Source organism: Panthera pardus, unplaced genomic scaffold (assembly GCF_024362965.1).
Source record: "Panthera pardus isolate Hobbes unplaced genomic scaffold, ASM2436296v1 HiC_scaffold_27, whole genome shotgun sequence".
NCBI lineage: Eukaryota > Metazoa > Chordata > Mammalia > Carnivora > Felidae > Panthera > Panthera pardus.
The window spans coordinates 65,491,051-65,518,168 of record NW_026526843.1 but is presented as its reverse complement, the minus strand read 5'-3'; the positions used below and the strand labels follow the sequence as shown (position 1 = coordinate 65,518,168).

Here is a 27,118-nt window from a genome sequence, read left to right as displayed (position 1 = left end):
TGCACCTACTTAAGATGTCTTATTTACATAAACCTTTTCAGGATTCTTGCATCGGAATACACTTTAATCTTTTATTTTACCACTTGAAGATAAAGGATAAAGCCATTAAACTACACAACATAAAATGGAGGTCATATCCCATAAACCAGTACCTACTCAAACTCATGGAAGTGAGGAAAATTAAAATCAAGGTTGTGCTAAGGAATTTCACTTGATTCTAAAAATCAAGTCTATGTGACATTGGTTTGATGCAACAAAACCTTTATTAGATTTATCAGATTCCCCTTTTTAAAGAAAAACCCAAGAGATGATCAAGCACAAATGATCACTTCATGCATTTTATTGATAGTCTATATTTTAAATCTGCAGTATGACATCTTACATAGGGAAAAAGCTTCTTCCTAAAAGATAACTATTAATAATCAAACCAGCTTTAATATGACTGACCTTTCAAGGTCTTGTTTTGCATTAAACAAGTTATTTTTTAGCAGGTGTAAAGCACTGTACAAAAAAAAAAAAAAAAGGAAACTGGGTACATTCTCAAAATTTAATACAGGGCTTCCCAACCAGGAGTCTTCTGGATAGATATTGGAGAAGGGTGTTATGTTAAGATTTAAAATTGAAAGAAAATGAGAAACCGATAAAGCAAGCCAACCAAATTCACTTCACTTTGTGCTCCTTTCTGCTTTTTTCAAAATCTCTCCCAGAGGTCAGGAAGCCCTGGTATAACAATCACTTTAGTCTTTACAGAACATACATTTATGTGCTTCATGTTCAAAGACATAAAGGCAGCTTTTGTTACTATTCCCCCTCCAAATCCCTTCAGGTTCTTTTGGCTTCAGAAAGCTTTCTAAGACTGCTGCCCAGTTAGTTCTTTATATATGAATCCAAGTAAACATCTATACCAAAGCAGCTCTTCATGGGAGAAGATAAAACAGGCACAGATACATAACCAGGCCAACTGCGTACCTACTCAACCTGATACCTGATCACATGGCCCTATATCTTTAAAAGCAGCACCAGGGACAAATGGAGCTAACAAGAGGTAAAATCCAAACATCTGACAGTTCAAACACAAATTAATCAGTTCAAAGAATGTTAGCAGAGGGCCACTAAATAGAGTTTAAGGCTGGGCAACTGGTTCAACCATACGTTGGTATTGGAATAAATCTGCAAGATGAGGAACTGAGAGGAACCCTGAAATAACCAGGCACAGTGGTATGGTGGGGTTCACTTTCATTGCATGTATTTAAGGTATGGTTCAATCCAAGTGACTATAAAGCAGCTTGTTGCTCTTTAGTAGTAAACAAATCCTAATCAAAGCCAAATATCTCACTGTAATTGTATTTGAGAGTGTTGGAGAGTGTGTTCATTTGCTTCAAATTTGAATTAAAACACCTATACAGAAATGGAAACTGATAAAAACTGTTTTTATCTCGAGAGTTCCAACACTTGAGTACCAGCTCTATCCTACACTGTTATTGTAAGTACAAGATGGAGTTACAAAGCGAAATCACTCACCTATTGGGAATATTACAGTATTTTAGAAGTGTTCCAGTTAAGAACTCAATTTCAAGATGCTAAAAATTTTAAAGGGCAAGTACTTAACTCGTAGCTGTTTCTTAGTTGCTAATTAAAAATCCAATTTAAAAATAAGTGAAACACTCATTCCTCGGACCTTGCACTTTTAACTTTCCAAATGAAGCATGTTATTTTTGATTTACGTCTTCAAGTGTTTTTCAAAAGTGTACAATTTACCAGTTAACTCATTGAATTACAACACTGTTATTGAATATTAAACATAGTTAACAATTATACTATAGATAAGGGGGGGAAACAACGCCCAACACTTTCATATGTGCCTTATCCACCTCTTTCATCACTAAGGTACAGAATACTTTAGAAAATAGCAATCAACAGTCTCATAAGACAAGAAAAGAAAAAAGTGCCCTGCAAACATGGCTTCTGTGTACTTAATATTGACCATACATTTGATAGGGAAGCCAGTAAAGTAAAACTTAAAAACTCAAGGAAGATTATATTTTTTGTTCACAAAAGAACAAAGGAGAATAAAAAGGGGTGGAGGGGAATACCCTCCGTTTTTAAAAGGAAAGTATCAACAACCACCACAAGGTGCCACTGTATTCTAGCAAGCTGTAAAAATGGCCTTGTGAGAGTCATTTTGCAACATTAACCTCCCTATAGCATGGGTATTTTGGGAAATGACTGAAAGTCACGACTGATGCTTGACCCATTTCAGGTCATAGACACTTGAGAAGCAGGTGGTTAAATAAAAAAGCATATTGAGTGATAACCCTTCATAAATACAATTTGAGACACTGACACTAGGAGAGAACACTTGGCACAGAAAGGACATGTTTTCCCAAAGGAAAAAAAAATTACTTGAGGTAACACTTATAGCTAAGCAGTTTCCTAATCTTAAAGTTTGGATAAACTCAACAATCATGTTTATAGGGATTGTGTGTGTGTGTGTGTACATCACACACACACACACACACACACACACACACACACACACACAATCCTGGTACTAAACTTTTTTTGTTAACTTTACAATTAATTATTTCCTATACTCCCAACACTAATGTGAACACTTCTCTCAATCCCCACCTCCATTAACCATTAACACCACTGAGGTGTAACTAATGTGTTCTTTTTAGAGCAAATATTCCAAATTAACAATATGGCTCATCTTCTAGTGTTGCTATAGATAAAGTCTGCACACTTCAAAACCTAACTTGCTCAATTTTGGTTTTAGTAATAATAAATCTCAACCTTGTCAGCTGCTTGGAGTTAAACAACATAACACCTCAAACACTTCATACCAGTAAGTGAATTTTTAAAAATATCTGAAATACTCAAGAAAACTCAGTTTTTAGTATTTTTCCCTATGCTCTGAACATTATTTCCCAACATTGTTTTTTCTTGTTCCTATTACTGCATGAAGTTCAAACTAGGTCTTCAACACAGAACCTTTTGTAATAAAGAAAAAGTGCAAAGATACAAAATGAAATGCAGTCTTTAGCAAGAAAATGTTCCCTCAAGAGAATAGGTGTTTTGGATGCTGGTGGGGAAAAAAGACTCTTGTTCTCCATTGTACATCTGACACCTACAAATGACCTTGTCTTCCAAGGTCCACAACACCAATAAGTATAGTCATGGGCCTTTAAAAAAAAAAAAAAAGGTAGCAAATTTCACTAAAATATTTGTATCCATTCTACACAATCCAATGGAAATTAATGAGTGCTACTGAAAAAGGTGTCCACATGCACATGTCCAATATGTGCATTCTACTGAAGGCTAAAAACTTAAAATCCTATTTCCAGTGTTTATGAATAGTTTCAATATCTACATTCATAACCAGCATTCTGCATGAGTTACCTCTTACTTTAATATGTCACAAATGAGTAATACATCTTGGGAGGTTAGGGAGGTACCTGTTGTCAATAACTTTTATGCTTAGAATGTGCTGTAGTTGTTTTTAAACTTTTTAAAATAAACACCCTTATAATGGGACATTTCAAACCAAGAGGAAAATGGGTTTGTTTTTAGCCAATTGGGACTACCCTGCAGATCTGAAAACCGTAGATTACACCCTTGGGAAAAGAGACAAGGAGGCTCACAAATATAAAGGAATCCTGACTTTTACATGGACAATTTTTTTAAAAAGATAAAATGTATTACATAAGCGCCATAAACAGTGAAATCTGCTTATATTAAAAAAAATAAGTGAAGCTTTGTTTGGACATTATTTCCTTGCAAGAGCAGTACATATCCTTAGTAAACAACTACCATATTTACAAGTTAATTACCTTGATACTTAGGTAGGATTGAAAGCTGGAGGAAAATATAAAAGAATGAGCTTTGAAATAACCTTTACAGACAAGTTGATAACAGATAAGGTAGCCAGATAATTCCTGAAGCAGACTTGTTTATTTTGTAGAGTATCTGACTATGCGTGGATAGTTGTCACTTTAAAGACCAAGGATGTGTTCAATTCCTCTTTGGGTCCACTATCTTTTCCCAGATAAACAAACAAGTCCTCCACAGTCAGACTAAACCTAACCAAAACTGGTCTCAAAAGAGAAATTTGGCAAGAGTACTGGGGTTTTTCATAAACCTAATCTTATTACTAAGGAAACAACACAAAAATGCATGTGCCATTGATTTTGAGTTGGCAGCCTCATCTTCAAATATGAGCAGTACAATGAAAAATTTGAATTTCAAATAACCCAACTTTCAACAAAGGACAAATATCCCTTAATTCTTCAATTGGTCTTTAAATATGAGATGTTAAGTGTGTGTTAGATAGTAATGAAATATTAGAAAGTGTGGCCTGGTACCTTAAAAGACAAATCTCGAAAATAATGCAAATTGGAGACTTTCTTACAGAGTACACACCTCTGTACCAACTTTAATTTTTATGCTAAAAGTGGTTTATAGTCTCTTTCCTCCACCTTTTTTTTTTTTTTGAGGAGCAGACTTGTAGAAACATCAATGTAAACTTGTGCTAGGTGGTAGTAGTTTGTTTTCTTTAAACCAAAACTCTACCAAAGTTGTTAAATCTATTTCATCAGCTCAATTAAAATACTGTGTCAAGGATCTCACCATGTGAAACCAGTTCACATCTATATGGTTACTGTCTTCATAAAAATTTTAAATTCTTCAGAGCAGTTTTCTTTACTCCTCCTATCTTTCATTTCCTGCCTAAATCCAAGTTAAAGTACAAAATTTCCATTGGTTATCTTCAACGCAGTACAATTCTGCACTCCGTCCTTTCCTCTGCATGTCACAGTAGCTGTTCACATACATTATAAATACTATAGATATGTTCTGCTCTTGACATCTACACACTTACAAAAGCAGCTTTGTACTTTGTTTGGTGTGTTTTTTACTATGTTGGCTCACAAAAAGCAGTTTTTTCATTTCTAAGCATGGTACTTTACAATTTTTAATGCATTAATACAACAGTGCATTGGAAAAGTACTGAGCCTCTACAAAATAGCTTTACATTTTTAAACAAATGAATGTGATTTTTTCACTTACACAAGCATAGGCTTTTTTTAATATTTCCACAAGATAAATATCTCAATTAAACTATAAGCTCACTCTACAGTGTGCCACAGTGATGGGCTTAGGAGACAGTTATACATTTAGAAGATCCTAACCTTAGTGTTATTTACACTGACGTCCAATATCACCTCATCTGAAAGGTGAACAAATGACATTCAGCATGTAGCTGAATTTGTGCCAACTAATAACTGGGAATGGCAAAGCTTTAAGCAATCACTTATTATACATGTATTGTAACTTAGTCTAAACTGGGAATTTCCTTTGCCCCTCTCTCCTATGGCATGGGAAACGTTAAAGATCAAAGATCAATGAGAAACAGATAAAGAGTCATTGCTAAGGCTGATCTTTTAAGATAACAAAGGCAAAACTGATAAATGTAGATGATGAATCACCAGTAATAGCAATTACTGGTACTGAAATCATTTTTATGTCCTAAAACATTGCTTTTTAAATATTTCCTTTTATTCTGGAACAGAAATTGGAAAAAGGACAATGATGCATTCAGAAAGCAATGACTCAATTCAGGTTGCTACTTTACATTTAAGCACCACCCAAAAAGTGGGCATAAAGCAAGTGATTCCTGTTTGCCCATCACTATACCAGCTACATAGCTGAGAGTTCAGACCTTAATTACACAACACTTTCTCTGTTACCAGAAGCTAAGACTGCTCTGCGACAAATAGGACAAGTAGAATTCTCAGATAACCAGCGATCGATGCAGTGGACATGGTACTCATGGGAACAAGGTAGTTTACGAAGTTTGTTGCCTTCTGTATATTCTGTAATGCAAACACTACAGGTTTTTAATGCATCGTTTTCACCAAAACTTCTCATTGCCAAGTTGTCAATCTGTTCTTTGGTGAGTCCTCTAGGTTGGTCATCATCATCCTCATTTAAGAGGAAAAACTGAGCCAGACTAAGGAAGGGCAAAGAGCCACTTTCATCAAATGTTACTGGGGCCCTGTGTCGACCCTCTCGCCTGGCACCTGATGAGCCTGATGATGAGCTTCCTTCATTACTGCCTTCAAACACCTCTGAGCTAGTCTCTGAACTTTCACCACTGGAACTGGAACTAGGACTGGAACTAGAACTGGAACTAGAACTGGAACTAGAACTGGAACTGGAACCAGAACTGCTACTACCACCAGAACCCCCTCTTCCATTCCGTGACTCTGCCCTTTCCACATTTCGACTCGAGACTGAGCCACTAGGCTCTGAATCACTATCACTATACATAAAGTAGCTTAACTCACCAAAACCTGTCATTATCTGCCTTAACATGGTCTGAATTGCAACAGATGTAGTTTCACTTAAACCAGTATTTAAGATTCTACGAATCGGAATTCTGATGGTACTGACATAGGTTCTCACACCTGCCCGTTCGGAACGTGAAAACGTACGCCTAAAACCTCCTCGTTCACTTTCATAAGTGACAGTGTTGTTTGGAGTCTGAGACCTTGACCGAGTTCTGCTAGCTATGCTATCTCTCTGCCGATACTCTCCAGGACGAACTCTTCTTACTTGAAGATCAAGGACTATGGTTGGAGGTCTCTGTCCTGATCCTGTAGATTCACCACTGCTGGTTGTGTCTGAAGAACCTGCTCCTTGTGAAGCATTTCTGGTTCCTGAAGCTGCAAAAAGACCTCTACTTAGCAAGTCAGGTCCACTTATTTGTTGTCTCAATGTCACATGGTGCCGGGTTCTAGAACTTCCCTCAGTCTCATTTACCAAAGGATGCTCAAAAGTCTGAGATGAGATACTATGATGAGATCTTCGCGGAATTTCACTCATTGGATGCAGAGGCGACCTACTTCGTTCAGCTCTTGCTCGGGTTCTCCGATGGTCTGGGCTCCTGCTTCTTGCCCTTCTCTGACCTCTGGTAGGTGCGACTTCTCCCGTTAATGCTTCAGTTGAATTTCGTTCTGATCTGGAAGGCCTTGCAGATGTTGATTCAGATCGTGGATTTTCCACTTGCCTTTGGCTGTTGTTGTCTGTATTTTCTCCACCAGAACGTCTTGCAGATGGCTCATTTTCATTCTCTGGATTTTGGCTCCCATTATTACGGTTAACATTGATCTCTAAACTGAATCTGAAATCACCACTGTTTGGATTAGTCCGGCTCACTGCTCTCCAAGATTGGTTTCCTCTTTGCCCACTTCTTGTTGTATTTCCAGTTTGTCTGACAGAGTTAAGCCAGTCTATTATAGAGTCACCATTAGACACATCATCTGAAGAGTCTCCACCTGTTTTTAAAAAAGGGAGGGGTGAGGGAGAAAAAGGAACTACTAAAATTAGGACAATCATATAATAATGCTCTGAAACTCTGCGTTAGAGAAAAAAGAAAGATTCCCAATGGATGTCACATTTACAGACATTTGTAAGCTATACTGTGTAGATTTGCAAAGTAAAGACAGGAATGTTTTAACTTCGTTTCAAGAGAACAAGCTAATCCTAGAGAAATTTAGAGAATGTTTTTTAAAGGGAATCTGTAGGAAGTCTATTTTCAATACTTCATATATAGAAGACATTTTTTCAGTCCACTGTCAAAACACTAATGTAATCAAACAAGACAAATGCCAGTTAAGGTACAGGGCTACTGCTTTAGTGCAAAGTACATTTCTCTCAAATTTTCATTAGTTTACAGTATTTCTTCTAGGATACTGACTTAAATGCTTTTGATATATAGGTCTTTTAAAACACAAGACTGCTGCAGCCGTTGCAAAAATATAAATGGTGTTTACTGGTTTAAAAGTATTGAGTACTTCTTCATATTACCAAGAGCTTAAATTAACATGAAACTGGAGACCAGAACAAATGAATAGTCTGAATCTGGCATAGTACATGTAATGGCATGCTCAAGAACCAAACTGTTATCATAGCCTCTTATGTTAGATAGCCAAATTCCCTACAATCCTATTTAAAACATAAAAGCAGGATTTCTCAACACTGGCACTATTTCCATTTTGAGCCAGATAATTCTTTGTTCTGGGGGCTGTGTTGTCGTGAATTTTAGGATGTAAAGATGTTTAGAAGCATCCCTGGCCTCTACCCACTAGCTACTAGTAGAAATCCCCAGCTTGTTGTGACGACAACTAAAAAATGTCTCCAGATATTGCCAATGTCCCCTGGGGGGTGGCGGGGGGTGGGGGTGGGAATTATAACCTGTTGATAGCTACTAGGTTAGAGAATATAGCCACTTCTTTCTGCTGGTGGATAACTCACATGTTTATAAGGAAAAAATAATTCAGTAGGAGGGAAGAAATTTCGATGGAGGTAAAAAAATCAAGAAAAAATATCACATTTAAATAAGCCATTTCTCACTATGTCTCAATTAATACAAACAACCTAAAGGTGAAGCAGAAAAAAACATGTTGACATTCTCACCAAATATCAAGAAATTGCCAATTCTCTTTTTATTAACAATTACTTAGCACTAAATTAATTTGTTCCATTTCTGGGTAATCTCTGGCTGACATTTACTGAAGTTCCTTATCTATTTAATCCTCTACCCACCCTCCAAAGCAAAATATACCTCTATTTTCATCTGAGTTTTGTGGTGGTGGACCCTCTTTAATTTGTTGTAGTCTTCTCAGCAACTCTTCCTCAGTACTTTCACCTGAAAATAGTTTAAAAATGTTTGCCAAATTACAAAAACTGAGATGAAAACCAAGGAGTAGGAACCTGGGTATGGGAGCATGACATTAAAACTTATATAAGTTTCTTTCCAGTTTACTAAATGCTTTGGCATATAACAGCTCATTCTTTAAAACTGTAACTCTGGGAAGTAGACATTATTATCTGCATTTTAAAACAAGGAAACTGAGACTAAGTGAGAGACTGATGTATCAATAAATGGCAGGGCCAGAATACCAACTTAGGCATTCTGATTCAAGTCTGGTTCTGTTGGCTCAAAACACACTCCTTCTCATAAGAGGCATGCTAACTAACACCTTACCTTTTAAAATTTAAACACTAACTCAAAAGTTAGTAGAATTAAATAGAGGGGCACCTGGGTGGCTCAGTCGGTTAAGCGTCCGACTTTGGCTCAGGTCACGATCTCATAGTTCTTGAGTACGAGCCCCACAATGGGCTCTGTGCTGACAGCTCGGAGCCTGGAGCCTGCTTCTAATTCTGTGTCTCCCTCTCTGCCCCTCCCCTGCTTGCACTCTTTCTCTCAAAAGTAAAAACATTAAAAAAATTTTTAAAAAGAATTAAATAGATATGAGGAGGACTAGAGATAATGAGTTTTAATTAGGATCAAATGGGACCTAATTGGGCAAAAGAGAATAACCAAGCACAAAGTTCTGAATTAACAATTTTACCCAAGGCCAGCTTTGGAGGATTATGATTAGAAAATAATCTGGGAATCAGAGATGACAAAAAAGGAAGTCTGTCCTAGGAACTAACATTCCCATTAGCTCTTCCACACTCAGACTTATGTCTTGTAGGTTAAATAAAGCTAACTAAAAACAAAAATATTGTTCAGTTCCAGTCTTTTCAATTCAGCTTGCTATAAATTCATAGTATAATTCATAATTAAAAGATGTGATAGAGGATAATTCCAAATACAAGTGAACAGAATTAGGCAATAAGTACAGCAATAAATGTCATTCTGTATCCCTTGTATTAAAATCACACTTCATGGGGCACCTGGGTGGCTCAGTCGGTTAAGGGTCCGACCTTGGCTCAGGTCATGATCTCACAGATCGTGAGTTCGAGCCCCACATTAGGCTCTGTGCTGACAGCTCAGAGCATGAAGCCTGCTTTCAATTCTCTCCCACTTGCACTTTGTCTCTCTCAAAAATAAACAAACATTAAAAAAATTTTAAAAATCATACATCATAATGGCTGCAGAAACAGATTTTTATAATAAGATTTTTTTTTTTAAAAGACCAGTAATCTTCACACATCGCATACCTGGGGTGCCTAGCAAATTGTTATCTCTCATAAGTCTATAATCTTCTTCACTCAGGTTATTTACAAATTGATAGAAAGCTTCTTCCCGATCCAATCGGTCCATCTGACTTCTGCGCTGTGCTGCAGACTGATCACCACTTCCTTTATCGTTAGAATCTGAGCTTTCCATCTTGATGAACAAGTGGAAAATTATCTACAAGGAGAAAGGAGATCAATCTTGAAAACAAAAGTTACCATGTGTTCTGCAGAACACTTTAAATTATGTGAAAATCCAGAATGCAGGTCAAGATGTGAATTTTCAGACATCATATGAATAAAATTTCATCAAAGAAAAACTCCCAAAAAGGACTGTTATACTAGGAAAAAAGTAGGTCAGGAGTAAGCAAACTATGAAAACCAGCCCTGGCGCCTATTTTTTTCCTTGAGATCAAAGAATGATTTTTTTTTACACTTTTAAAGACTGTTTTTACAAAAGGGAGATAATGTTTTGTGATACACAAAAAGTATATGCAATTCAAATTTCAGTGTTCATCAAGTTTCGTTGGAATACAGTCATACACATTCATTTATGTATTGTTTGTGGCTGCTTTTGTGCTGTAATGGCAGAGCTGAATAGAGATGAGCGACCTGATGTGGCACTCTCATCACTTTGCATTGGTGATGATCTGCACCTTATAAACTGCAGTGATGTAACCTGACAGAATTTCAAGTGTCATACATATCACCAGAACTGTGACATTTTAAAAAATTACCAGTTCATACTTATCATGTCAAATGAAGTAAAAGTGCACTTTGTCAACCTCAAAGGCATAGTGGAATATGGATTTTGTTGTGAGATGGAAAAGACTGAGTTTATTATGCAATGGCACTCTTTAACTGTGCTAAAATAAAATACACGTTCATACTATCAGACTAAGCAACCATCACGATATTCCCAATTCACAGAAGAGCTACAGTCCAAAAAATTGGAAAATGTAAAAAGAACACTCTCATCACAAAATATTTTCTCACAATAAAAAAATGAAACTTCAACCAAAGTAAGTTTCCAAGTGGTTTGTTGGCTAAATCAAGAAAAGCTGTTTATAATGGGGAGTTAATTAAACTGTGCTTCATTGCAGAAGCTAAAGAAATGTGTCAGAGAAAATAAACCTGTTTAAGATGATTAGCTTTGTTTTTTTATTTTTTAATGTTTATTTATTTTTGAGAGCATGCATGTGAGTGGGGGAGGGGCAGAGAAAGAGGGGACACAGAATCCAAAGCAGGCTCCAGGCTCTGAGTGGTCAGCAGAGCCTGATGTGGGGCTCAAACTCACCGACCGTGAGATCATGATCTGAGTCGAAGTTGGATGCTTAACTGACTGAGCCACCCAGGCACCCCAAGATGATTGGCTTTTTGTGAGAGTAGCTGCTCAAAAATTCAAGGATATTGGGACATGTCATAATCAATTGAAAAATGAGACAGCAAATGATTCTGAGTGAGTTTTCTTGGCTCTTGATGAGTCGACAAATGTAATTGATACTATTCAGTTGTTTATTCAAGGAGTCAAGTATTGATTACTCAAGAAGTTTGAAGTAACTACAGAAGTAGCCTCTATGAATAGTCTGCATGGAGCAACTACAGGTGATCCTATTTTTTTTAAGTTTATTTTATTTTGAGAGAGAAAGAGCATGTGCACAAGTGGGGGAGGGGCAGAGAGAAGGAGAGACAGAATCCCAAGCAGGCTCCACAGCATCAACGCAGAGCTCGATGCAGGGCTCAAACTCACTAACCCATGAGATCATGACCTGAGCTGTGATCAAGAGTCAGAGGCTTAACTGACTGTGCCACCGAGGTGCCCCAACTATTTCAAAAAAGTTGAGAAAACATTAATTGAGCACAGCTTAAAGTGAAATCTGCTAAGATGTGTTACAACTGAAATGGTGGTAAATATATATGTACAGCAGCTAAAGACAAGTTGGACAAATTTATAAAGCTTGTGAAAATGTAAGGTATTTAAAGTCTATGGTTATTCATTATATTATTCATCAGCAGGTAGTTTGCAGAAACTATGTGAATCTAACGTATTACTGAACCAGTATTGTTACCAGTGAACTTCATTACTGTGGACTTAAACATCACCAGTTCTCTTGAATTTTTGTCAGAAATAGAAGCTGAATTTCCTAACTTGCCCTACTCCTTGTTAATTTGATGGCTTAGCCTTGGTAAAGGTATAGTGTAATTCATTGTACTCAAGTCCAAGACTGAATTTTTTTTCTGAATGAGAAGAACCAACTTCAATCACTATTACCAAATGATGAATGGCTTGAGAAATTAGCTATTGCTGTAGACTTCCTAATGTGTTTTAATGAATTCAACCTAAAATTATAAGGCAGAACAGCACTTATATGCAAAACTTATAATGCAGTAAGATCATTTCAACAACAACTAACACTGGAATCACAATGTTAAGCTGCTTTACACACACTATCAAAGAAACAACAGTTCCATTCCCCTACATATTTGTAACAGATTTATTTTCTGAGCACAAATTACAGTACCGGAAGCATTTTTTGGACCTCATTGCAAGTACAAAGAAAATTTCCTTATTTCAAAATCCCTTTAACTGCATCTGAGGAGCTTCCACCTAACCTTCAACTGAAAGTGATAATTCTGCCGTGTAATGATATGCTGAAAGGTAAATATCAAATGAATTCTATAAATGCCTTCTGTAAGGGATAAATATGCTTCATTAAAATTCTATGCTTGTGTACTGATTAGATAGCAATATAGGCATACCGTGTTTTATTGAACTTCACAGATACTGGTTTTTTTTTTTTAAAATAAATTGAAAGGTTTCTGGCAATCCTGAGTGGAGCAAGTCTATTGGTGCTAATTTTTCTAGCAGCATTAGCTAAGTTTGTGTCTCTGTCTCACATTTTGGTGATTCTTGCAATATTTCAAACTTTTCCTTATTATTACATTTGCTGTGGTGATCTGTATTATTACATTTGCTGTGGGGTGCCATGCACCATGCCCATGTAAGATAGCAAACTAAAGAGATAAATGTGTGTGTTCTAACTGCTCCAACCACCTGTTCCCCATCTCTCCCCCTTTTCCTGGGCTTCCCTATTCCCTGAGACACAATACTGAAATTAGGCCAATTAATTAAACCCTACAATGACCTCTATGTATACAAATGAAAGGAAGAATCACACATCTCTCACTTTAAATCAAAAGCTAGCAAAATGATTAAGCTTAGTGAGGAAGGCATGTCAAAAGCCACAATAAGCCAAAAGCTAGCCCTCTTGTGCCAAACAGCCAAATTGTGGATGCAAAGGAAGAGTTCTTGAAGGAAACTAAAAGTGCTATTCCAGTGAATGCACGAATGATAAGAAAGGGTAACAGCCTTATTGCTGGTATGGAAAGTTTCAGTGGTCTGGATAGAAGATCAAACCAGCCCCAATATTCCCTCAAGCCAAAGCCTAATCAAGAATAAGGCCCTAAAACTTTTCATTCTATGAAGGCTGAGAGAGGTAAGGAAGCTGCATGAGAAAAGTTTGAAAGGTAGTTCATGAGGTTTCCTAATATAAAACTGCAAGGTGAAGCAGCAAATGCTGATGTAGAAGCTGCAGCAACATCAAGGAGGCAAGACCCTCTCTCCACCAGCAAAAAGATTATGACTCACTGAAACGCTCAGATGATGGATAGCATTTTTAAGCAACAAAGCATTTGAAATTAAGGTATGCACATCATTTTTTAGACATAATGCTATTTATTGCAAACTTAACTGACTACACTGTAAATATAACCTTTATATGCACTGGGAAACCAAAAAATTCATTTGACCTGGTTTATTTGCTTTGTTATATTTGTGATATTTGCTTTGTTATGTTAGTCTGGAATTGAACCTGCAGTATCTCCTAGGTTTTCTTGTACCTGTATGTGTGAAAAGACATTTTCAAAAATTAAATAAGGAAAATCTCATTTAAAGTCAGTAACACTAGATGAACATCTGCAAATAATTTTGATAAGTAATATGTTTAGCTCTGATTAAGCAAAATGTCCCTCCAAAAAAGAATGCCACTCTTCCTGTTATCAGACCCATATTACAGAATACTACTCCATTATTATTATATTTTGAGTTTTACCAAGAAAAACTTTGTGGAAATTTGGGCTTCTCTCTTTTTATATAAATAACTACGAAATATGCTCAATTTTGCTTTTTGATCAGCAAAGCCAAAAAACACATTACTACCTGGCTTTTCTACTACTTTCAATTAACCACTCTAATGAAAAACAACAGTAGTAAGTAAGCAATCTAAAATAAGACTCCAAACAAAAAAAAAAAAGTCATCCTCTAACTTTTTTCCTTCTAACACCAGATTGACCTTAAGTTCACACTGAAAATATAAAAGTTAATTCCACAAAAATATGAAAACCTGACTTGTGGAAGAGGTAATCTATATCAGTACTAAGATTCAATCCCAAATACAATACATGAAATATCTGGATATTCACAATTCAGTACTAAAGAGGAAAATAAAACCAAACTCTCTTTCAGATAATAATAATAATAAAAGAAGCAGCTTCTCTACCTGTCTGGTTTTTATAACTTTAAACTTTAAGACTGGAAATCAACAGCTTAAAGTCATATAGGCCAGGAAATGGAAAAAAAAAACAAACAAAAAACAAAAGGAAGTCAAAATTTTCCATATGTAGCTAAGGAACACAATTTGGTGTTGGTAATAGTTAAGCAGCTAACTTAAAAAAATACAGGAAAGCACAAAGGAAAAAGACACTTCAGCCATAACTCTTCAAACCAAAGAAAACCACCAGTGATATTTGTTAATGTACTTAAGCACCTAATATTCTGAAAGTTAACATGAAAGTTAGGACAAAGTCCACTTGTGGAGGATCAGTAAATAGTTCTAAAAATAATTTATAAAAAAAGTGTAACTCAGTATGGTTGAAAGGCTTTTAAAACATAAATCTTCAAAGACAAAAATGTCTGGTAAGTTCTGACATTTGAAGGATATGAACCAAAGATAACAGAAAACTCACATACCAAGGACTGTTCTAAGAATGTCACAAAGTCTTAAGAACAGCATCAGGGAGGGAATGTCACAAAGTCTTAAGAACAGCATCGGGGAGGTTAAAGCCCATATGGAACAGAAACTTGCAAAAATATGGAAGATTTTTAAAATGGCTTTGAAAAACGGAATCTGAAACAAGAAAGGAGTCTTATACTGAGTGGTGGGGGAGTTGGTATATTAACAGAGGACGGAAGGTAGAGGCACTCAACTTCTGTTTTGTTCCTATTTTATTCAACAAGGAGAACCACCTTCCAACTGGAAGCAGTGGAAAAAACAAACTTCTCAAAGAGAGAATCAAGAGACCGAACTGCAAAACTTCTAATGATAATCTCTGAGAAATCGCAGAGAATAGGAGAGATGATAAAAACACTAGATTTAGAAATTATCTAACCTTCAAATAAAAAGTGAAGTCTATAAACTGTAGCACAGCAGAATCTGACCAGAAACCTAGAGGGAAATTTTGGAATAGACTATCAGGTATACTGCAAACACGGAGAAGAAAAATATGTTTACCAGCAGTGGGGTTCACTGCCAAATTAACCTTATTTGCTTTCCATAGGGATGGTTCTCAACCTTGGCTTGTACATTAGAATCACCTGGGAAGCTTTCTCTGGGGTTGGCCAGATAGCAATATTTTAAAAATTCCACAGGTAATTCTATTGAACAGTTAGGTTTGAGAACCTCTTTAATAGGAACGTCAGAATTACACTGCTGACTAGTCTGGGTTGATTTCTGTACAGAGTCTGAGAAGGTTTTACATCCTTATTTATCATCATGGAGAAATGTAGCCTAGATTAGCGCTTCTCAAACTTCAGCATACAAACAGATCACCTGGAAATCCTGTTAAAATACAGATTCTGATTCAGTGGATTTGGGGTGGGGCCGGAGAACCTGCATTTTAAATAAGCCTCCAAATGCTGCTGCTGCTGATCCTAGAATCACAGTCTGAGTAGCAAAGAGCTTGATGACAATACAGCTTAACAGATTCACAGAATACAGCTTAACAGATTCACCCTCAAAGGTTACAGAGCAATGTCAACCTGCAAAGAATCCTGTCTTCAGTATTTAAATAAGAACCATGTCAAAGACATGCCAACCAAATCTAACCAATTCAGAGTTGGGAGTTAGTAATGAAGATGTATGTATATGATAAGTAATATTTTGAATTTTCAGTGGCTTGTGAGGATGAGCTGAAATCAACAAAAGTGATGGTATATGTGCTACCCTGAACACTTTATGAAGGATTATCAAATTAAAATAACCTATACGAAGAGTAAAGAGTAGGGAGGAAACCTACTCTTGTGAAAAGAGTAGTTCACATGAAGACCTCAAGTTTTCAGTTAACAAAAAGCTCAATAAAAAACCTGTTTGACCTAGCTAAGACACCTAAGATAGTCTCATACTGTGTTCATAGACCACAGTGTTCAAATAAAAGAGGTAACAGACCCAAGGCAACCTGTTGTTCAGATCTAGAATGACCAAAATGACAAGTCAGGGAACACCATAAAGAAAATGGCTGAATTACCCGGAGAAGACGAAGACTTGCATGAAGACAAAACTAAAAACGGGCGTGATTTACATTTTCAAATATTTAGAGTTATAACATGAAAGGGAGAACCACAGAATCAAACTAGGGCTAACAGTTGAAGAACTATGGGAGCAGATATTTCTTTCTTTTGATACAATGGTCTAACAATGAAACTATTCTAAAGTGGAGATGTAACCAGCCTCTTGAAGCAAGCAAACTACCCATTCTCTCAAAATATTCAAGCAGAATTCTGGTGGATATTAAGAGGAGATTGCTTACTAGGTAGGAGTTTGAACAGATGGACTTCAAAAGACCCTTTGGATTAACATGTCATTAAGGATGGGGAAATCTCTTAGTTTTCTATTCTGGGCTTAGGGTCCTATTAAGCTACGTATTCCACTGCCACAATTTTGTTATAACACTTTGATAAGACAAATCCATTTAAGTTGCTGCATCCCTGCCCTGCAACATACCTTGTACTTTACTACCTTCACACTTCCACTAACACTGTTCCCTCAGCCGCTTCTTAGTCTCTCCCCATTTCACTCATCCTTTAAGATGAAATGAAATGAAATCTTACCTCCTAAGAAACTATTACTATCTCAGCTAGCAATTTTTTCATCCATTGCTGCACACAGCGTTTGTGCCACTAGAGTGGCACTTCATGCCTTACGTGGTCTTTTATAGTTTGAAATATTCTTCATAATCTTACTTACCCAACATAACCAAAATACCATTTCAACATGTTATCACTATAAAAAATTAGTGAGATGTTTCACATTCTTTTTTGTTAATACCAAGTGTTTGAAATCTGGTATTTTGCATTCACAGCACATCTCAAGCTAGATACTAAATTTTCAATGGTTAAAGTAAAATGCAGTCCTACCAAAACAACGAAGTTGTGTTTAATGAGAAAATATTTTACACTGCTTCAGTTTTAATTTAACTTAGTTAAAATTAAAGAAAATTGAAAGTTCAGTAATACACTTACACCAGTGACATTTCGAGTGTCAGGTAGCCACATGTGCTGAGTGGCTACCACACTGGACAGTGCAATTTGAAAGAATTTGCTTGTAAGGTAGAGAAATCCCACATATGCAACGAATTTCAAAGTGTTCCCAATATATTGTTCGTGCTCTACACACCCACTATTTATACATCCTCTTTATGTTTTTCTAAAATAAAATAGTAATGTTAATATTCTACCAATATACATGGAATAGAGAATTCTTTCCTATGCTCACCAATCATCAAGATTTCATTCTTGACCTTTTTAGAATTTCTATCATTTCCTACATGGAAACTAGAGACAAAACATTACACCTCTATTCAAAACCCTACTGACACTGTGATTTTAGGGACTGTTGAATCCTAAACAGCTCTTTCCTGGTGAGCTTAGAGGTTACTTTATTCCATGCAAGAATCTTTATCTTGGTTTAATTTTATCTTTAAATTTAACACTTTAACAATGGGACACACTCACAAAGCAACACATGATCATCCAAATTACTCTTACTTCCATAATCATATCCTGCTCTCCTTTTCCCTCCTCCCAATATACACCAGAGAAAATCAAGGAAAATAATTTCCCCACATGACATCCCTTGTAACACACTTATTTTTATTTCAAAACTGCGACCAAACCAGCAAGGCTTCATTAAACAGAACACACAATGTTTTTGCTAAGGTACAGGTGTCCACTGAAGGAGAAGTTTATTTCTTGTAGTTGATTAGGGGACAGGGAAAGAAAACTCTGACTTCTTTCCCTACTTCTGCCTTCTTTCTGATTTACTCTGCATTTCCCCTAGGCTGGGCATGGGGGTCAAGAGATTTCAGCACTGACAAGACACTTCTACACTTTAGGGACATTTAATGGGTGAGTTATGACCGTTACACCTGCAGAGTTCCCCTGGACAAGAGGTAATTACATTCTGGAGAAAAAAGGAAATCCTGAATATAAGCAATGCTCTCAAATGCCTTGTAAAATGATCTTAAACACACACACACACACACACACACACATCCATGAACCTGATCTTATTTTAAGCAGTCCCTTTATTACCCAAGCAGAATAAAGTGAGAAAATATAGTAAATCTAAACCACAGGTTCAGACCCTGGTAGATGTAACATTACCACTCGTAAGTGAAAATGAACATTTTAAAGGTTAAAGCACACTAAAGATGCCAGACACCACAATTCAAATTATCAAATACAGATCTCTCTCCATTTTGGTGTCAAATTTTAATAAAGAATTATGTTGCCAAAATGGGTCTCTAGATTCTACTCTATAGTGAACACTGTGGTACACTTCCAGTTTAACTAGTAAGAGGAAAGAAGAATCCTCCCACACTCTTGGGCTCCTTCTATCAACATAAAAGAGAACATCTTAAATCTATTTAGTTATCTTATTCTCAGTTACAATATTCATGTGCATAAGTCAGAAATTTTGGAGTAAATATATGATTAGCATCACCCACTTTTAAACTTAAATATTTTTTGAAAAGCTTACCAATAAAACAATTTAAGAGAACAAATATGTAATTGTTAAGTCACTTAGGTCTCTCCCTTATTATAAGCAATACCCACTACCATGTATTGACACAACCCTTTCACTTATATTTGACTTAATCCTCACAACAATCCTATGAAGTAGGAATAATCACCTCTACTTTACAGACAACAGGTATAGAGTGAGAAAGTGATTTACCAAATGCCATGTAGCTGGTAAGTGGAAAGAGTCAGTAATTAAATACAAGCCTCCTAATTCCAAATCCAGTCAAGTTTTCACTACATCAACAACTGACTCCCAATAATGTTGCAAAACTATATACTTTAAAACACATTCCTTCAATCCCAACAGGCATGTCTAAAGTATTCAACCTCACTATGAGCTTTTTATACCATGTTCACTCTTGGTATGAAAACTTCCAAAGCAACAAAACACCTTTTATAAGCAGTATGAAGCAAGTAGGACTTATTTTTTTTTTAATTTTTTTTTTTCAACGTTTTTTATTTATTTTTAGGACAGAGAGAGAGAGACAGAGCATGAACGGGGGAGGGGCAGAGAGAGAGGGAGACACAGAATTGGAAACAGGCTCCAGGCTCCGAGCCATCAGCCCAGAGCCTGACGCGGGGCTCGAACTCACGGACCACGAGATCGTGACCTGGCTGAAGTCGGACGCTTAACCGACTGCGCCACCCAGGCGCCCCAGGACTTATTTTTAAGTAAGCCAACTTTTAGTACTTTTGTTTTAAAAACAAAAAGTAGCATATTTTATTAACCTTATTTCTTCCAGAGTACTGTGTGCCAATATATCCAAATCCATTCCTGGAAATGAGCAGCCGAATTATAAATTTTGCCCAGTCATTTCAAAAACTATTCGTTTGGTCAATGAATGTTTGTGTCAGGTAAATTCAATTCCAGGAAAGAAAAGCCAGCAAGAAAACTAAACCTGAGGTTTATTCTGTAATTAGAGAATTTAAAGCAGATTTTATTCACCTTGAGTATTTTAAAGCACTATCTTAGTGATTTCCATTTCTTATATATTAATACAAGTATGCAGATCACTATGTTTCTGACCACTGTTAAAAGTTTTTCATTTAATTTTCCTATGTTCTCCAATCTTTAAAGAATGTAATTTTCTTATGACAGGGTGAAAAGTCACTTAAAACATATTGTTCATACTAATGGGTTACTCCTGGTGCTAAATACATACATATTATATTCAATAGATATACTGCATCACAGTACCCAATGAAGGAGACTTTAGGCACCAAAAATATACTGTTAAACAAAAGACTTTACAAAACTGAATCCTGAAATCCAAATGCTTGTGTGAATATCAATTTAAAAAGAAGCCACATCTATTAAGTCTGTGAGATATAATCTCTTCTTAAAAACAAAAAGGTACAGTGGGAGGGAGTAATCAAGGTAACCTAATATCAACTAATTACCAGAGCACCTTGAGCATTTCATCTTTTGTGTTCATACAAGCTCCAGACTCAATAGTGTTCTAAAGCAGAACATGCCAATTAAAAAAAATCATAGTATCAACATAAAAATGTGTCATACTGAAAAAGAACAAGCATCATTCTGTTTGCAACAGAGCTTCATTAAGAACCTCAGAAATAAATGAAAAGTGATGACATGCAATCCTCGTCAATAAAGAAAATAGTTCAATAATACCATCACCAAAATGAAAAATATTTAACGCAGTTTTTTTTTTTAAAGTTAAATCACAAAGAACCACTGTATTTGAGGTCAGGATATAAAGTACTATTGTATATGTAGTCACCAAAAGTATTGAGAATTTACATATACAGAATGTGTAATTAAAATTTTATAGCATTTGTAATAGACAAAAGATGATTAACAATCAAACAGCTTTTTTATTCTATCAGTGGAAGGGTGGAATTCCGTTCTGTGAAAAGGAGAAAGTAGGGGATAGTGGGTTCTAGTCTCAGCTGTAATATTAACCAGTTATGTTAATTTGGCCAATTCACTTAACCTCTTGTGCCTCAGGATCTTCATCAATATTAAGAGAGCTGGATTAAAACCATCCATAAGGTACCTGCCAGTTCTATGAATCTGTGACTATGAATAAAATATAACCCAGGTCACATTACAGTAATAAGTCAGAAAAATAAGGCTTAAGAAACAACATGAGTAACTAGGCTATCAGCCTAAAACGCTGTGCTTTTCTCCCTACCACTTCACTCAGGCACTTCTATCTCCTTTTTGTGACTATCTTACTTTTTTCAACAGAAATATAAAGCACCCCTCTTTGAAAAACAGGACAGGATTGATGTTTCACTGCCTTCACCTAATACATGATACCTGTCATCACCCACACAATTTGTTGATTATTTCCAATACTGGCCTATCAGAGGATGCTACCAAGGACTCTACCACTATTGATACTATTATAGCAATACAAGATTACAAAATATTATCTGCATGGCAATGTTACTTCAGCCTCATTTATATTCTTTTATCTTTACCACTTGAAAAGGACAGCAGAAAAAAAAAAAGGATTCAGAAGTGTCCCTCATGGGTCTAAATCTCTTGGCAGGAAGTCTACTGATGTGCAGCTCACAAACAGTTCTATTACAACCCTCTACAACAGTTAAATTGAAAGAGTATTAATAAGAATGACAACAAATCAGAGGACAGAGATCAAACAAAATGCTGCCAGTTCACAGGAACAAGTTAGTTAATAAACCATCATGATGACATTTCTATTCACTCAAGTACTTTAGACAGTAAATTTAATCTTCGATTACTCATTCCATGTTATTATTGAGCTACATCACTAAATTGGAATTTGGTCTTATCCACACAAACTCAATTCTGCCTTATTATCCCCAACAAGTCAAAAAATGACTCAAAACACCAAAATGTTCATGTGTTCATAAAAAAGTAATGTAAAATCATTGACTACTGACAGTTTTGGTGTTAATCGATAACTATCTTTAAGAACTATCTTTAAGATACTATCTTTAAAAACATAAGTTTTACATCTAACTTTTTAAAAAGTGAAGAAAGTTTTTAAAATTAAAAATCCCTTGACCAAAAAAGAAAATATTATGTACACAAATGACGGTTATATCATTTGAGGGAAACAATTTTGTGTTACCGAATGAAACATGCTGACAACTGTGCTTCCTGAACCAGTGTTCTGACATACAAACGATGACCATAGTGACCATATATCCCCAGTTTATCCAGAAGAGTAGCAATCTACACCTGTTGTCCCACAGTAATTATTAATATGGCCCTCTTTCACTCTCAAAACTGTTCCAGCTTGGATAAATTAATATAGTTAGTCACCTTGGATATAATTGACACTAATGGGAAATTTGGCCAGTAAGAAAATTAAAATTATAATTAAGAGTTAACTTCCTTCTCCCTACAGCTTTTAATTAAGTGGAGAGTGAGAGGAAAGAGACCATTTTTCATTATAAAGTTAAAAACACCCAACACAAATACCCGCCCCCCAACAAAGTATCATGTTCATCACCATGCAAATGTTATAATGGCAGCCCAACCTGGAGTCATGAAATCATTGCAAAAGGTGCACAAATTGATATACATACCACAAACTGTCTATAGATATTTGTCTCACACATATGTAGTAGTGTACTAATGAACAAAAATCTTGGGTCAGAAAATCTACAACAAGAAGATCAACTATATATTTCAGAAATAAAACCATAAGTTCATATATTCCTGAATTGTTCAAAATTGCCAATATTTTCATATTTAAAAAACATCTCAATTGATGACAGGAAAAATAAACTGATTATCTAGGAAATTTCCATTTTCAAGGTTGGGAAAAAATAATGAAGGAAAAAATAGACACAAGCATTATTGCCTTCTTACACTGGTTATCAAAATGTCAAGGGATTATATAAACGAATACTTTCTGAAGTCGATGGCCCATAAGGTTTTGGAAATCTTTGTGTTATACAGAGGTGTTAAGGAAGTAAACTTACAAAAGAAAAACATGTCCTACGCAGTGGCCCAAAATTCTAGCACCTCATCAATCTGGATTTGAGAGAGGAATTTTCACTTTCTAATTTGTTATCCACCCTATGGTAAATCAAGGGACAAGAGGCTGGTGAGTGATTTGCTCTATTTCACAATCTACTAGGTCTATGGAAAAAGTAATACACACATTATAATTCCACAGATGCAGATGTCCCATCTGACCTACTATATTATTTAAGGCCTCACAACATCTTCACTAACCTGAAAGAACATATACAACCAGCCTAACATTTCCAGATCATTTCATTAAGCTATTTCTTAAAACCATTTCTGATTTTAAATTGTTATCAAATTATATCACAAGCAGTAATAGCTGAAACAGGAACCAGGACATAAAAAAAGGGGGATGGGGTAATTGCTAAAAGTCTCACCTACTTCATAAAGCAGATTCCCTTTAAGTGGGAACAAAAGTTTTTGAAATGATCTAACCTATAGATTTCTTTTATAACAAGCTTTCATTTTCTTTCCATCTCCAAACTAATTAGAGAGCAATTAAGTCTAGAGGTATAAAACTTTAGTGACTCCAGGTTCAAAGAGACCTGGGTTAAAATGGGGGCTCTACCATTTATTAGATATTTAATTGAGGACAAATTGCTTAACCTCTTTTCAGTTTCGATTACCTCTGTAAAATAGTTAATATCCTCATGAGGCTTTGCTATGAGGATTACAAAGTCATGCATGTAAAAACAAAGGACACAGAACATACACATTCAATGCAAATTAGTTATGAATTTAAGCTAATTCCATCCCAGTTTTCCTAGGGCAATCCAGGCTTGCACCTGTTGTCCAGGCATAATTACTAATAATGTCCCTTTTGCTCTTAAAAGCAACCTGGCTAGGGCAATAAATTATGTGGTTACCTTAACAATGATGGTAATGAAAGGAGTTAATATTATAGTATCATATATCAATTATGATTTTTTGGACCTTGAAGGAAAAAAGTTGACCACCACCCAAACCAATGTAAGATTATATTCCTGTAAGACACTCAACTGATGTTTCATTTAGTTATTCAATGAACATTGAAACACTATTTATTTAGACCCATCCCATTCCAACAATGATTTAAGGCAGCAAATTTCTACTTTGTTCTTTCTGTTCTATATAGGTATTGGTAAACTTCAGATATTATTTTAAAAGAAGAAAATTCACAGACAAAACACTAGTGAGTTCTAGCTACTCAGACACACTACCCTTTGAATTCCCAATGAAAAACCCATTTTCATCATGAAGAATGCCCAGCACCAATAAACATATATCAAATGAGCCCATCCAATTACAGGGCCTGCAAAACAGAATAAATATTTTTAAACATGCATTCTACACATAAATCATCAGGAGACGCAACAAAAAATAAATTACCTGACTGTTATGACATAGTATTGTAATACAATAAACTGGATTTTAGTTTTCTTCACTCTCTGCTCTAGAAAAAAAAAGAATCCATTATTCTTCCTCTTTCATAAGATAGACATTTTCTTTGAAATAGACACATCCTAAAAAAAACACATCCTATATATTTTAAGTTACCCCATAACCCAACCTAATTTAGTATTACTATTAGGATTATTTGGGGAGATTGAGAAGGTCAGAGAAAACCAGCAATCTTGTGTTAGATATAAGATTTCCTTTAAAGGCTGAAAGCCAATCTACCTTTTAATATAAGCTTGCTTAAAATAGGCCTTTCCTTAGACCAGTAATATTTTCAGATTCTGATGGTTACTTTCAAGTACTTATTTGGCACATTACAGGAGCCTAGGGCAGAAACTAAAGTATGAAAGCTCAGCAGGACATTTAGGCTAAAGAATGAAAATTGTTCAGTGTAACAGTCTCTTGAAATCATAGTTTAAAAAGTATTTGGATTGGTCTTCCTGGGTACTTTATAATTTAGAAAACTGATTTGGGGGGGGGCTATAATTGGGCTGCCTGGTCTCAAGTCATCCAGTAGGGACATAAGGTACCTGATGGGGGTGCTTGGGGTAATTTTGTCTTTAATCACGAAGAATCAAGTAAATGATTCTAGTAGTAGAAACGACTAGTAGTACATTTATTTCTTCCTCCCTTCAATGATCCAAAGCGACAGCGGTTAATTCTGATTCAGGAAATGGGGGCTCCTTATTTGCAGCAAAAAATTACTGTTAGACCTTGCAAATGGTGGATGACAACCTCATATAAATGCTTCCTCTTGCCCCTAAACGAAAAGAATGACCTAAATAACAAGATTGCTAGACCTCAAATTCCCGGACTAACCTGTGGAATAAGTACAGGGTAACTGTCTAGGGAAGGAACGTGGCTGTCTCCTCCATCTTGAAATTAATCAGCATAAGGGAAAAAGGGACTGAGTATTCAGGAAGCAGAAGCCCAACCGGTTAATACTAGTTACTAAAGCTATGGCGTACGTGGCAGGTACCGCCCGCAGAAGCCGAGACCCTTAGGCTTTTCTTTTTGAGGGGGGAGGGGTTGGGTTGTTGCCGGATTGAAGGAAATTAAGTTTAAAATGTTTTGGCCCAATTCCCACCCTTACCCAGGGAAAACAACAAACACGCAACAGCTTTTCCCTGCCTTTTCGGGGGATTCTTGCAGTGGTATCTGGCAAATACTATGCCAGGGTTATCGAGTAAGGGGGTAAACCAGTTGCCCCAGATCCTCAGGGAAGATGTCATCGTGGCCCCAGGGGGCGTCTAATTGATAGTGCCCAGCAGAAGGGCTCGAAGTGGGGTTCTGCAAATCCTGAGAAATCTAAAGGCCCAAGAGTTCCCTGCAACTGACTTAGAGCAGCCTGATTTTTTTCCCTTTTCCCAAGCCCAAGCCCGCCATGTAAAAGAGGGGTAAGGAAGCGAAGTAAGCCTCCAGAGAACCAAAGAGAAAAAACCCTAAGACGATCAAAGATTCTCATGCCGGAGGACAACACTCATAAATCGCCTCCCCCAAATTCTTAAGATTGTAGAGGACCTTGGCTTTAGCTTGCACCGCCACGGGGAGGAAGTACTACCCACCTCCTTCCCCTTCTTCAAGAGACTGTGACTATACGCCCAACTAAAATGGCAGCGGCGACTACGCCACGGAGCCCCCCGCAGCAATCAGCGCCTTGGGGTCCGGAGGCGGCGCTGAGCGTCCGCCACGACGCGACACTCAGGCCATTTTGAGAGAACGCGGCGGCCGCAGCTCCGCTGTCTTCCTCTCACGCTCCATCCATTTCTCAAGAGGTTTCCCAAGGCTTCACTTACTCGGTTTTAGTGTCGGGTCCGACTCTGTCGGTTCGGCCGCCGCCGCCGAGGCTCCTGTGCACCTCCCCTGCCCTGCTCTCAAGCCCGCCTCCGATGAGTCGCTGGTTGAGACCCGCCTCTAGCCCAGCGCCTGCTCGGAGACGTTGCTCAGGCAGCCATTATCTTCCCCATTGTTACCAAGCAGCGACAGGAAACGACTGCCCACAACAGGAAGTGATGATGCCGCGTTCCGGCCCCGCAGCCCCACTCCTAGTCTATTAGCCAATCCCAGGCTATTCCTCGAAAAGCCTCGGCGGGAGGAAGAAGGGGGCAACAGACGACGCGGCAAGGCGGGCCTTGGTCTGGAAAAGGAGAGCTGCTGTGACGCCCACCATGTGACAGGCCCCACCCTCCTCCGCCATTTTGAATTGTGGCGAGAAATGCGCGTTCTGAGAACTGTGGGAACCTTTGCTTTCCCGTTCTGAAAACTGAAGAACGTCACCTTCTGACCTCTTGAAGCCATTTTCAGAGAGCGAGAAATGCGGTATTAGTCCAACCTGACGTCAGTTAATACAATTAGTCTAGACTAGTTTAATATCTTACCTTTTATTCAGCATCTATTGAGTGCGAACTATCTATCAAGCATTGTTGTAGATGCTGGGGATACAGCGGAAATTAAAACAGACCCTAGATCCCAGTTCTCATGGTTCTTTATATTCTACATTCTCAAAGTTCTTTATACTCAGAGGA

At 36.8% G+C, this 27,118-nt stretch overlaps 1 protein-coding gene across 2 annotated transcripts; it reads right to left on the bottom strand.

Annotated features, from left to right (window-relative positions):
* Positions 1–322: 322 nt before the first annotated feature.
* RLIM (ring finger protein, LIM domain interacting) lies at positions 323–26,599 on the bottom strand. Of its 2 annotated transcripts, XM_019438184.2 has the most exons (5): positions 26,390–26,599; positions 24,525–24,588; positions 10,012–10,204; positions 8,627–8,710; positions 323–7,337 (listed from the first exon to the last, which is right to left on the bottom strand). In XM_019438184.2, exons 3-5 carry the CDS (start codon positions 10,178–10,180, stop codon positions 5,725–5,727), a joined length of 1,866 nt encoding a protein of 621 aa, XP_019293729.1. In that variant the 5' UTR covers positions 10,181–10,204; positions 24,525–24,588; positions 26,390–26,599; the 3' UTR covers positions 323–5,724. The 2 variants fall into 2 exon arrangements, with proteins under 2 accessions (XP_019293729.1, XP_019293727.1); XM_019438182.2 differs by lacking the exon at positions 24,525–24,588 and having other exon boundaries at positions 26,390–26,598.
* Between the last annotated feature and the right edge of the window lie 519 nt (positions 26,600–27,118).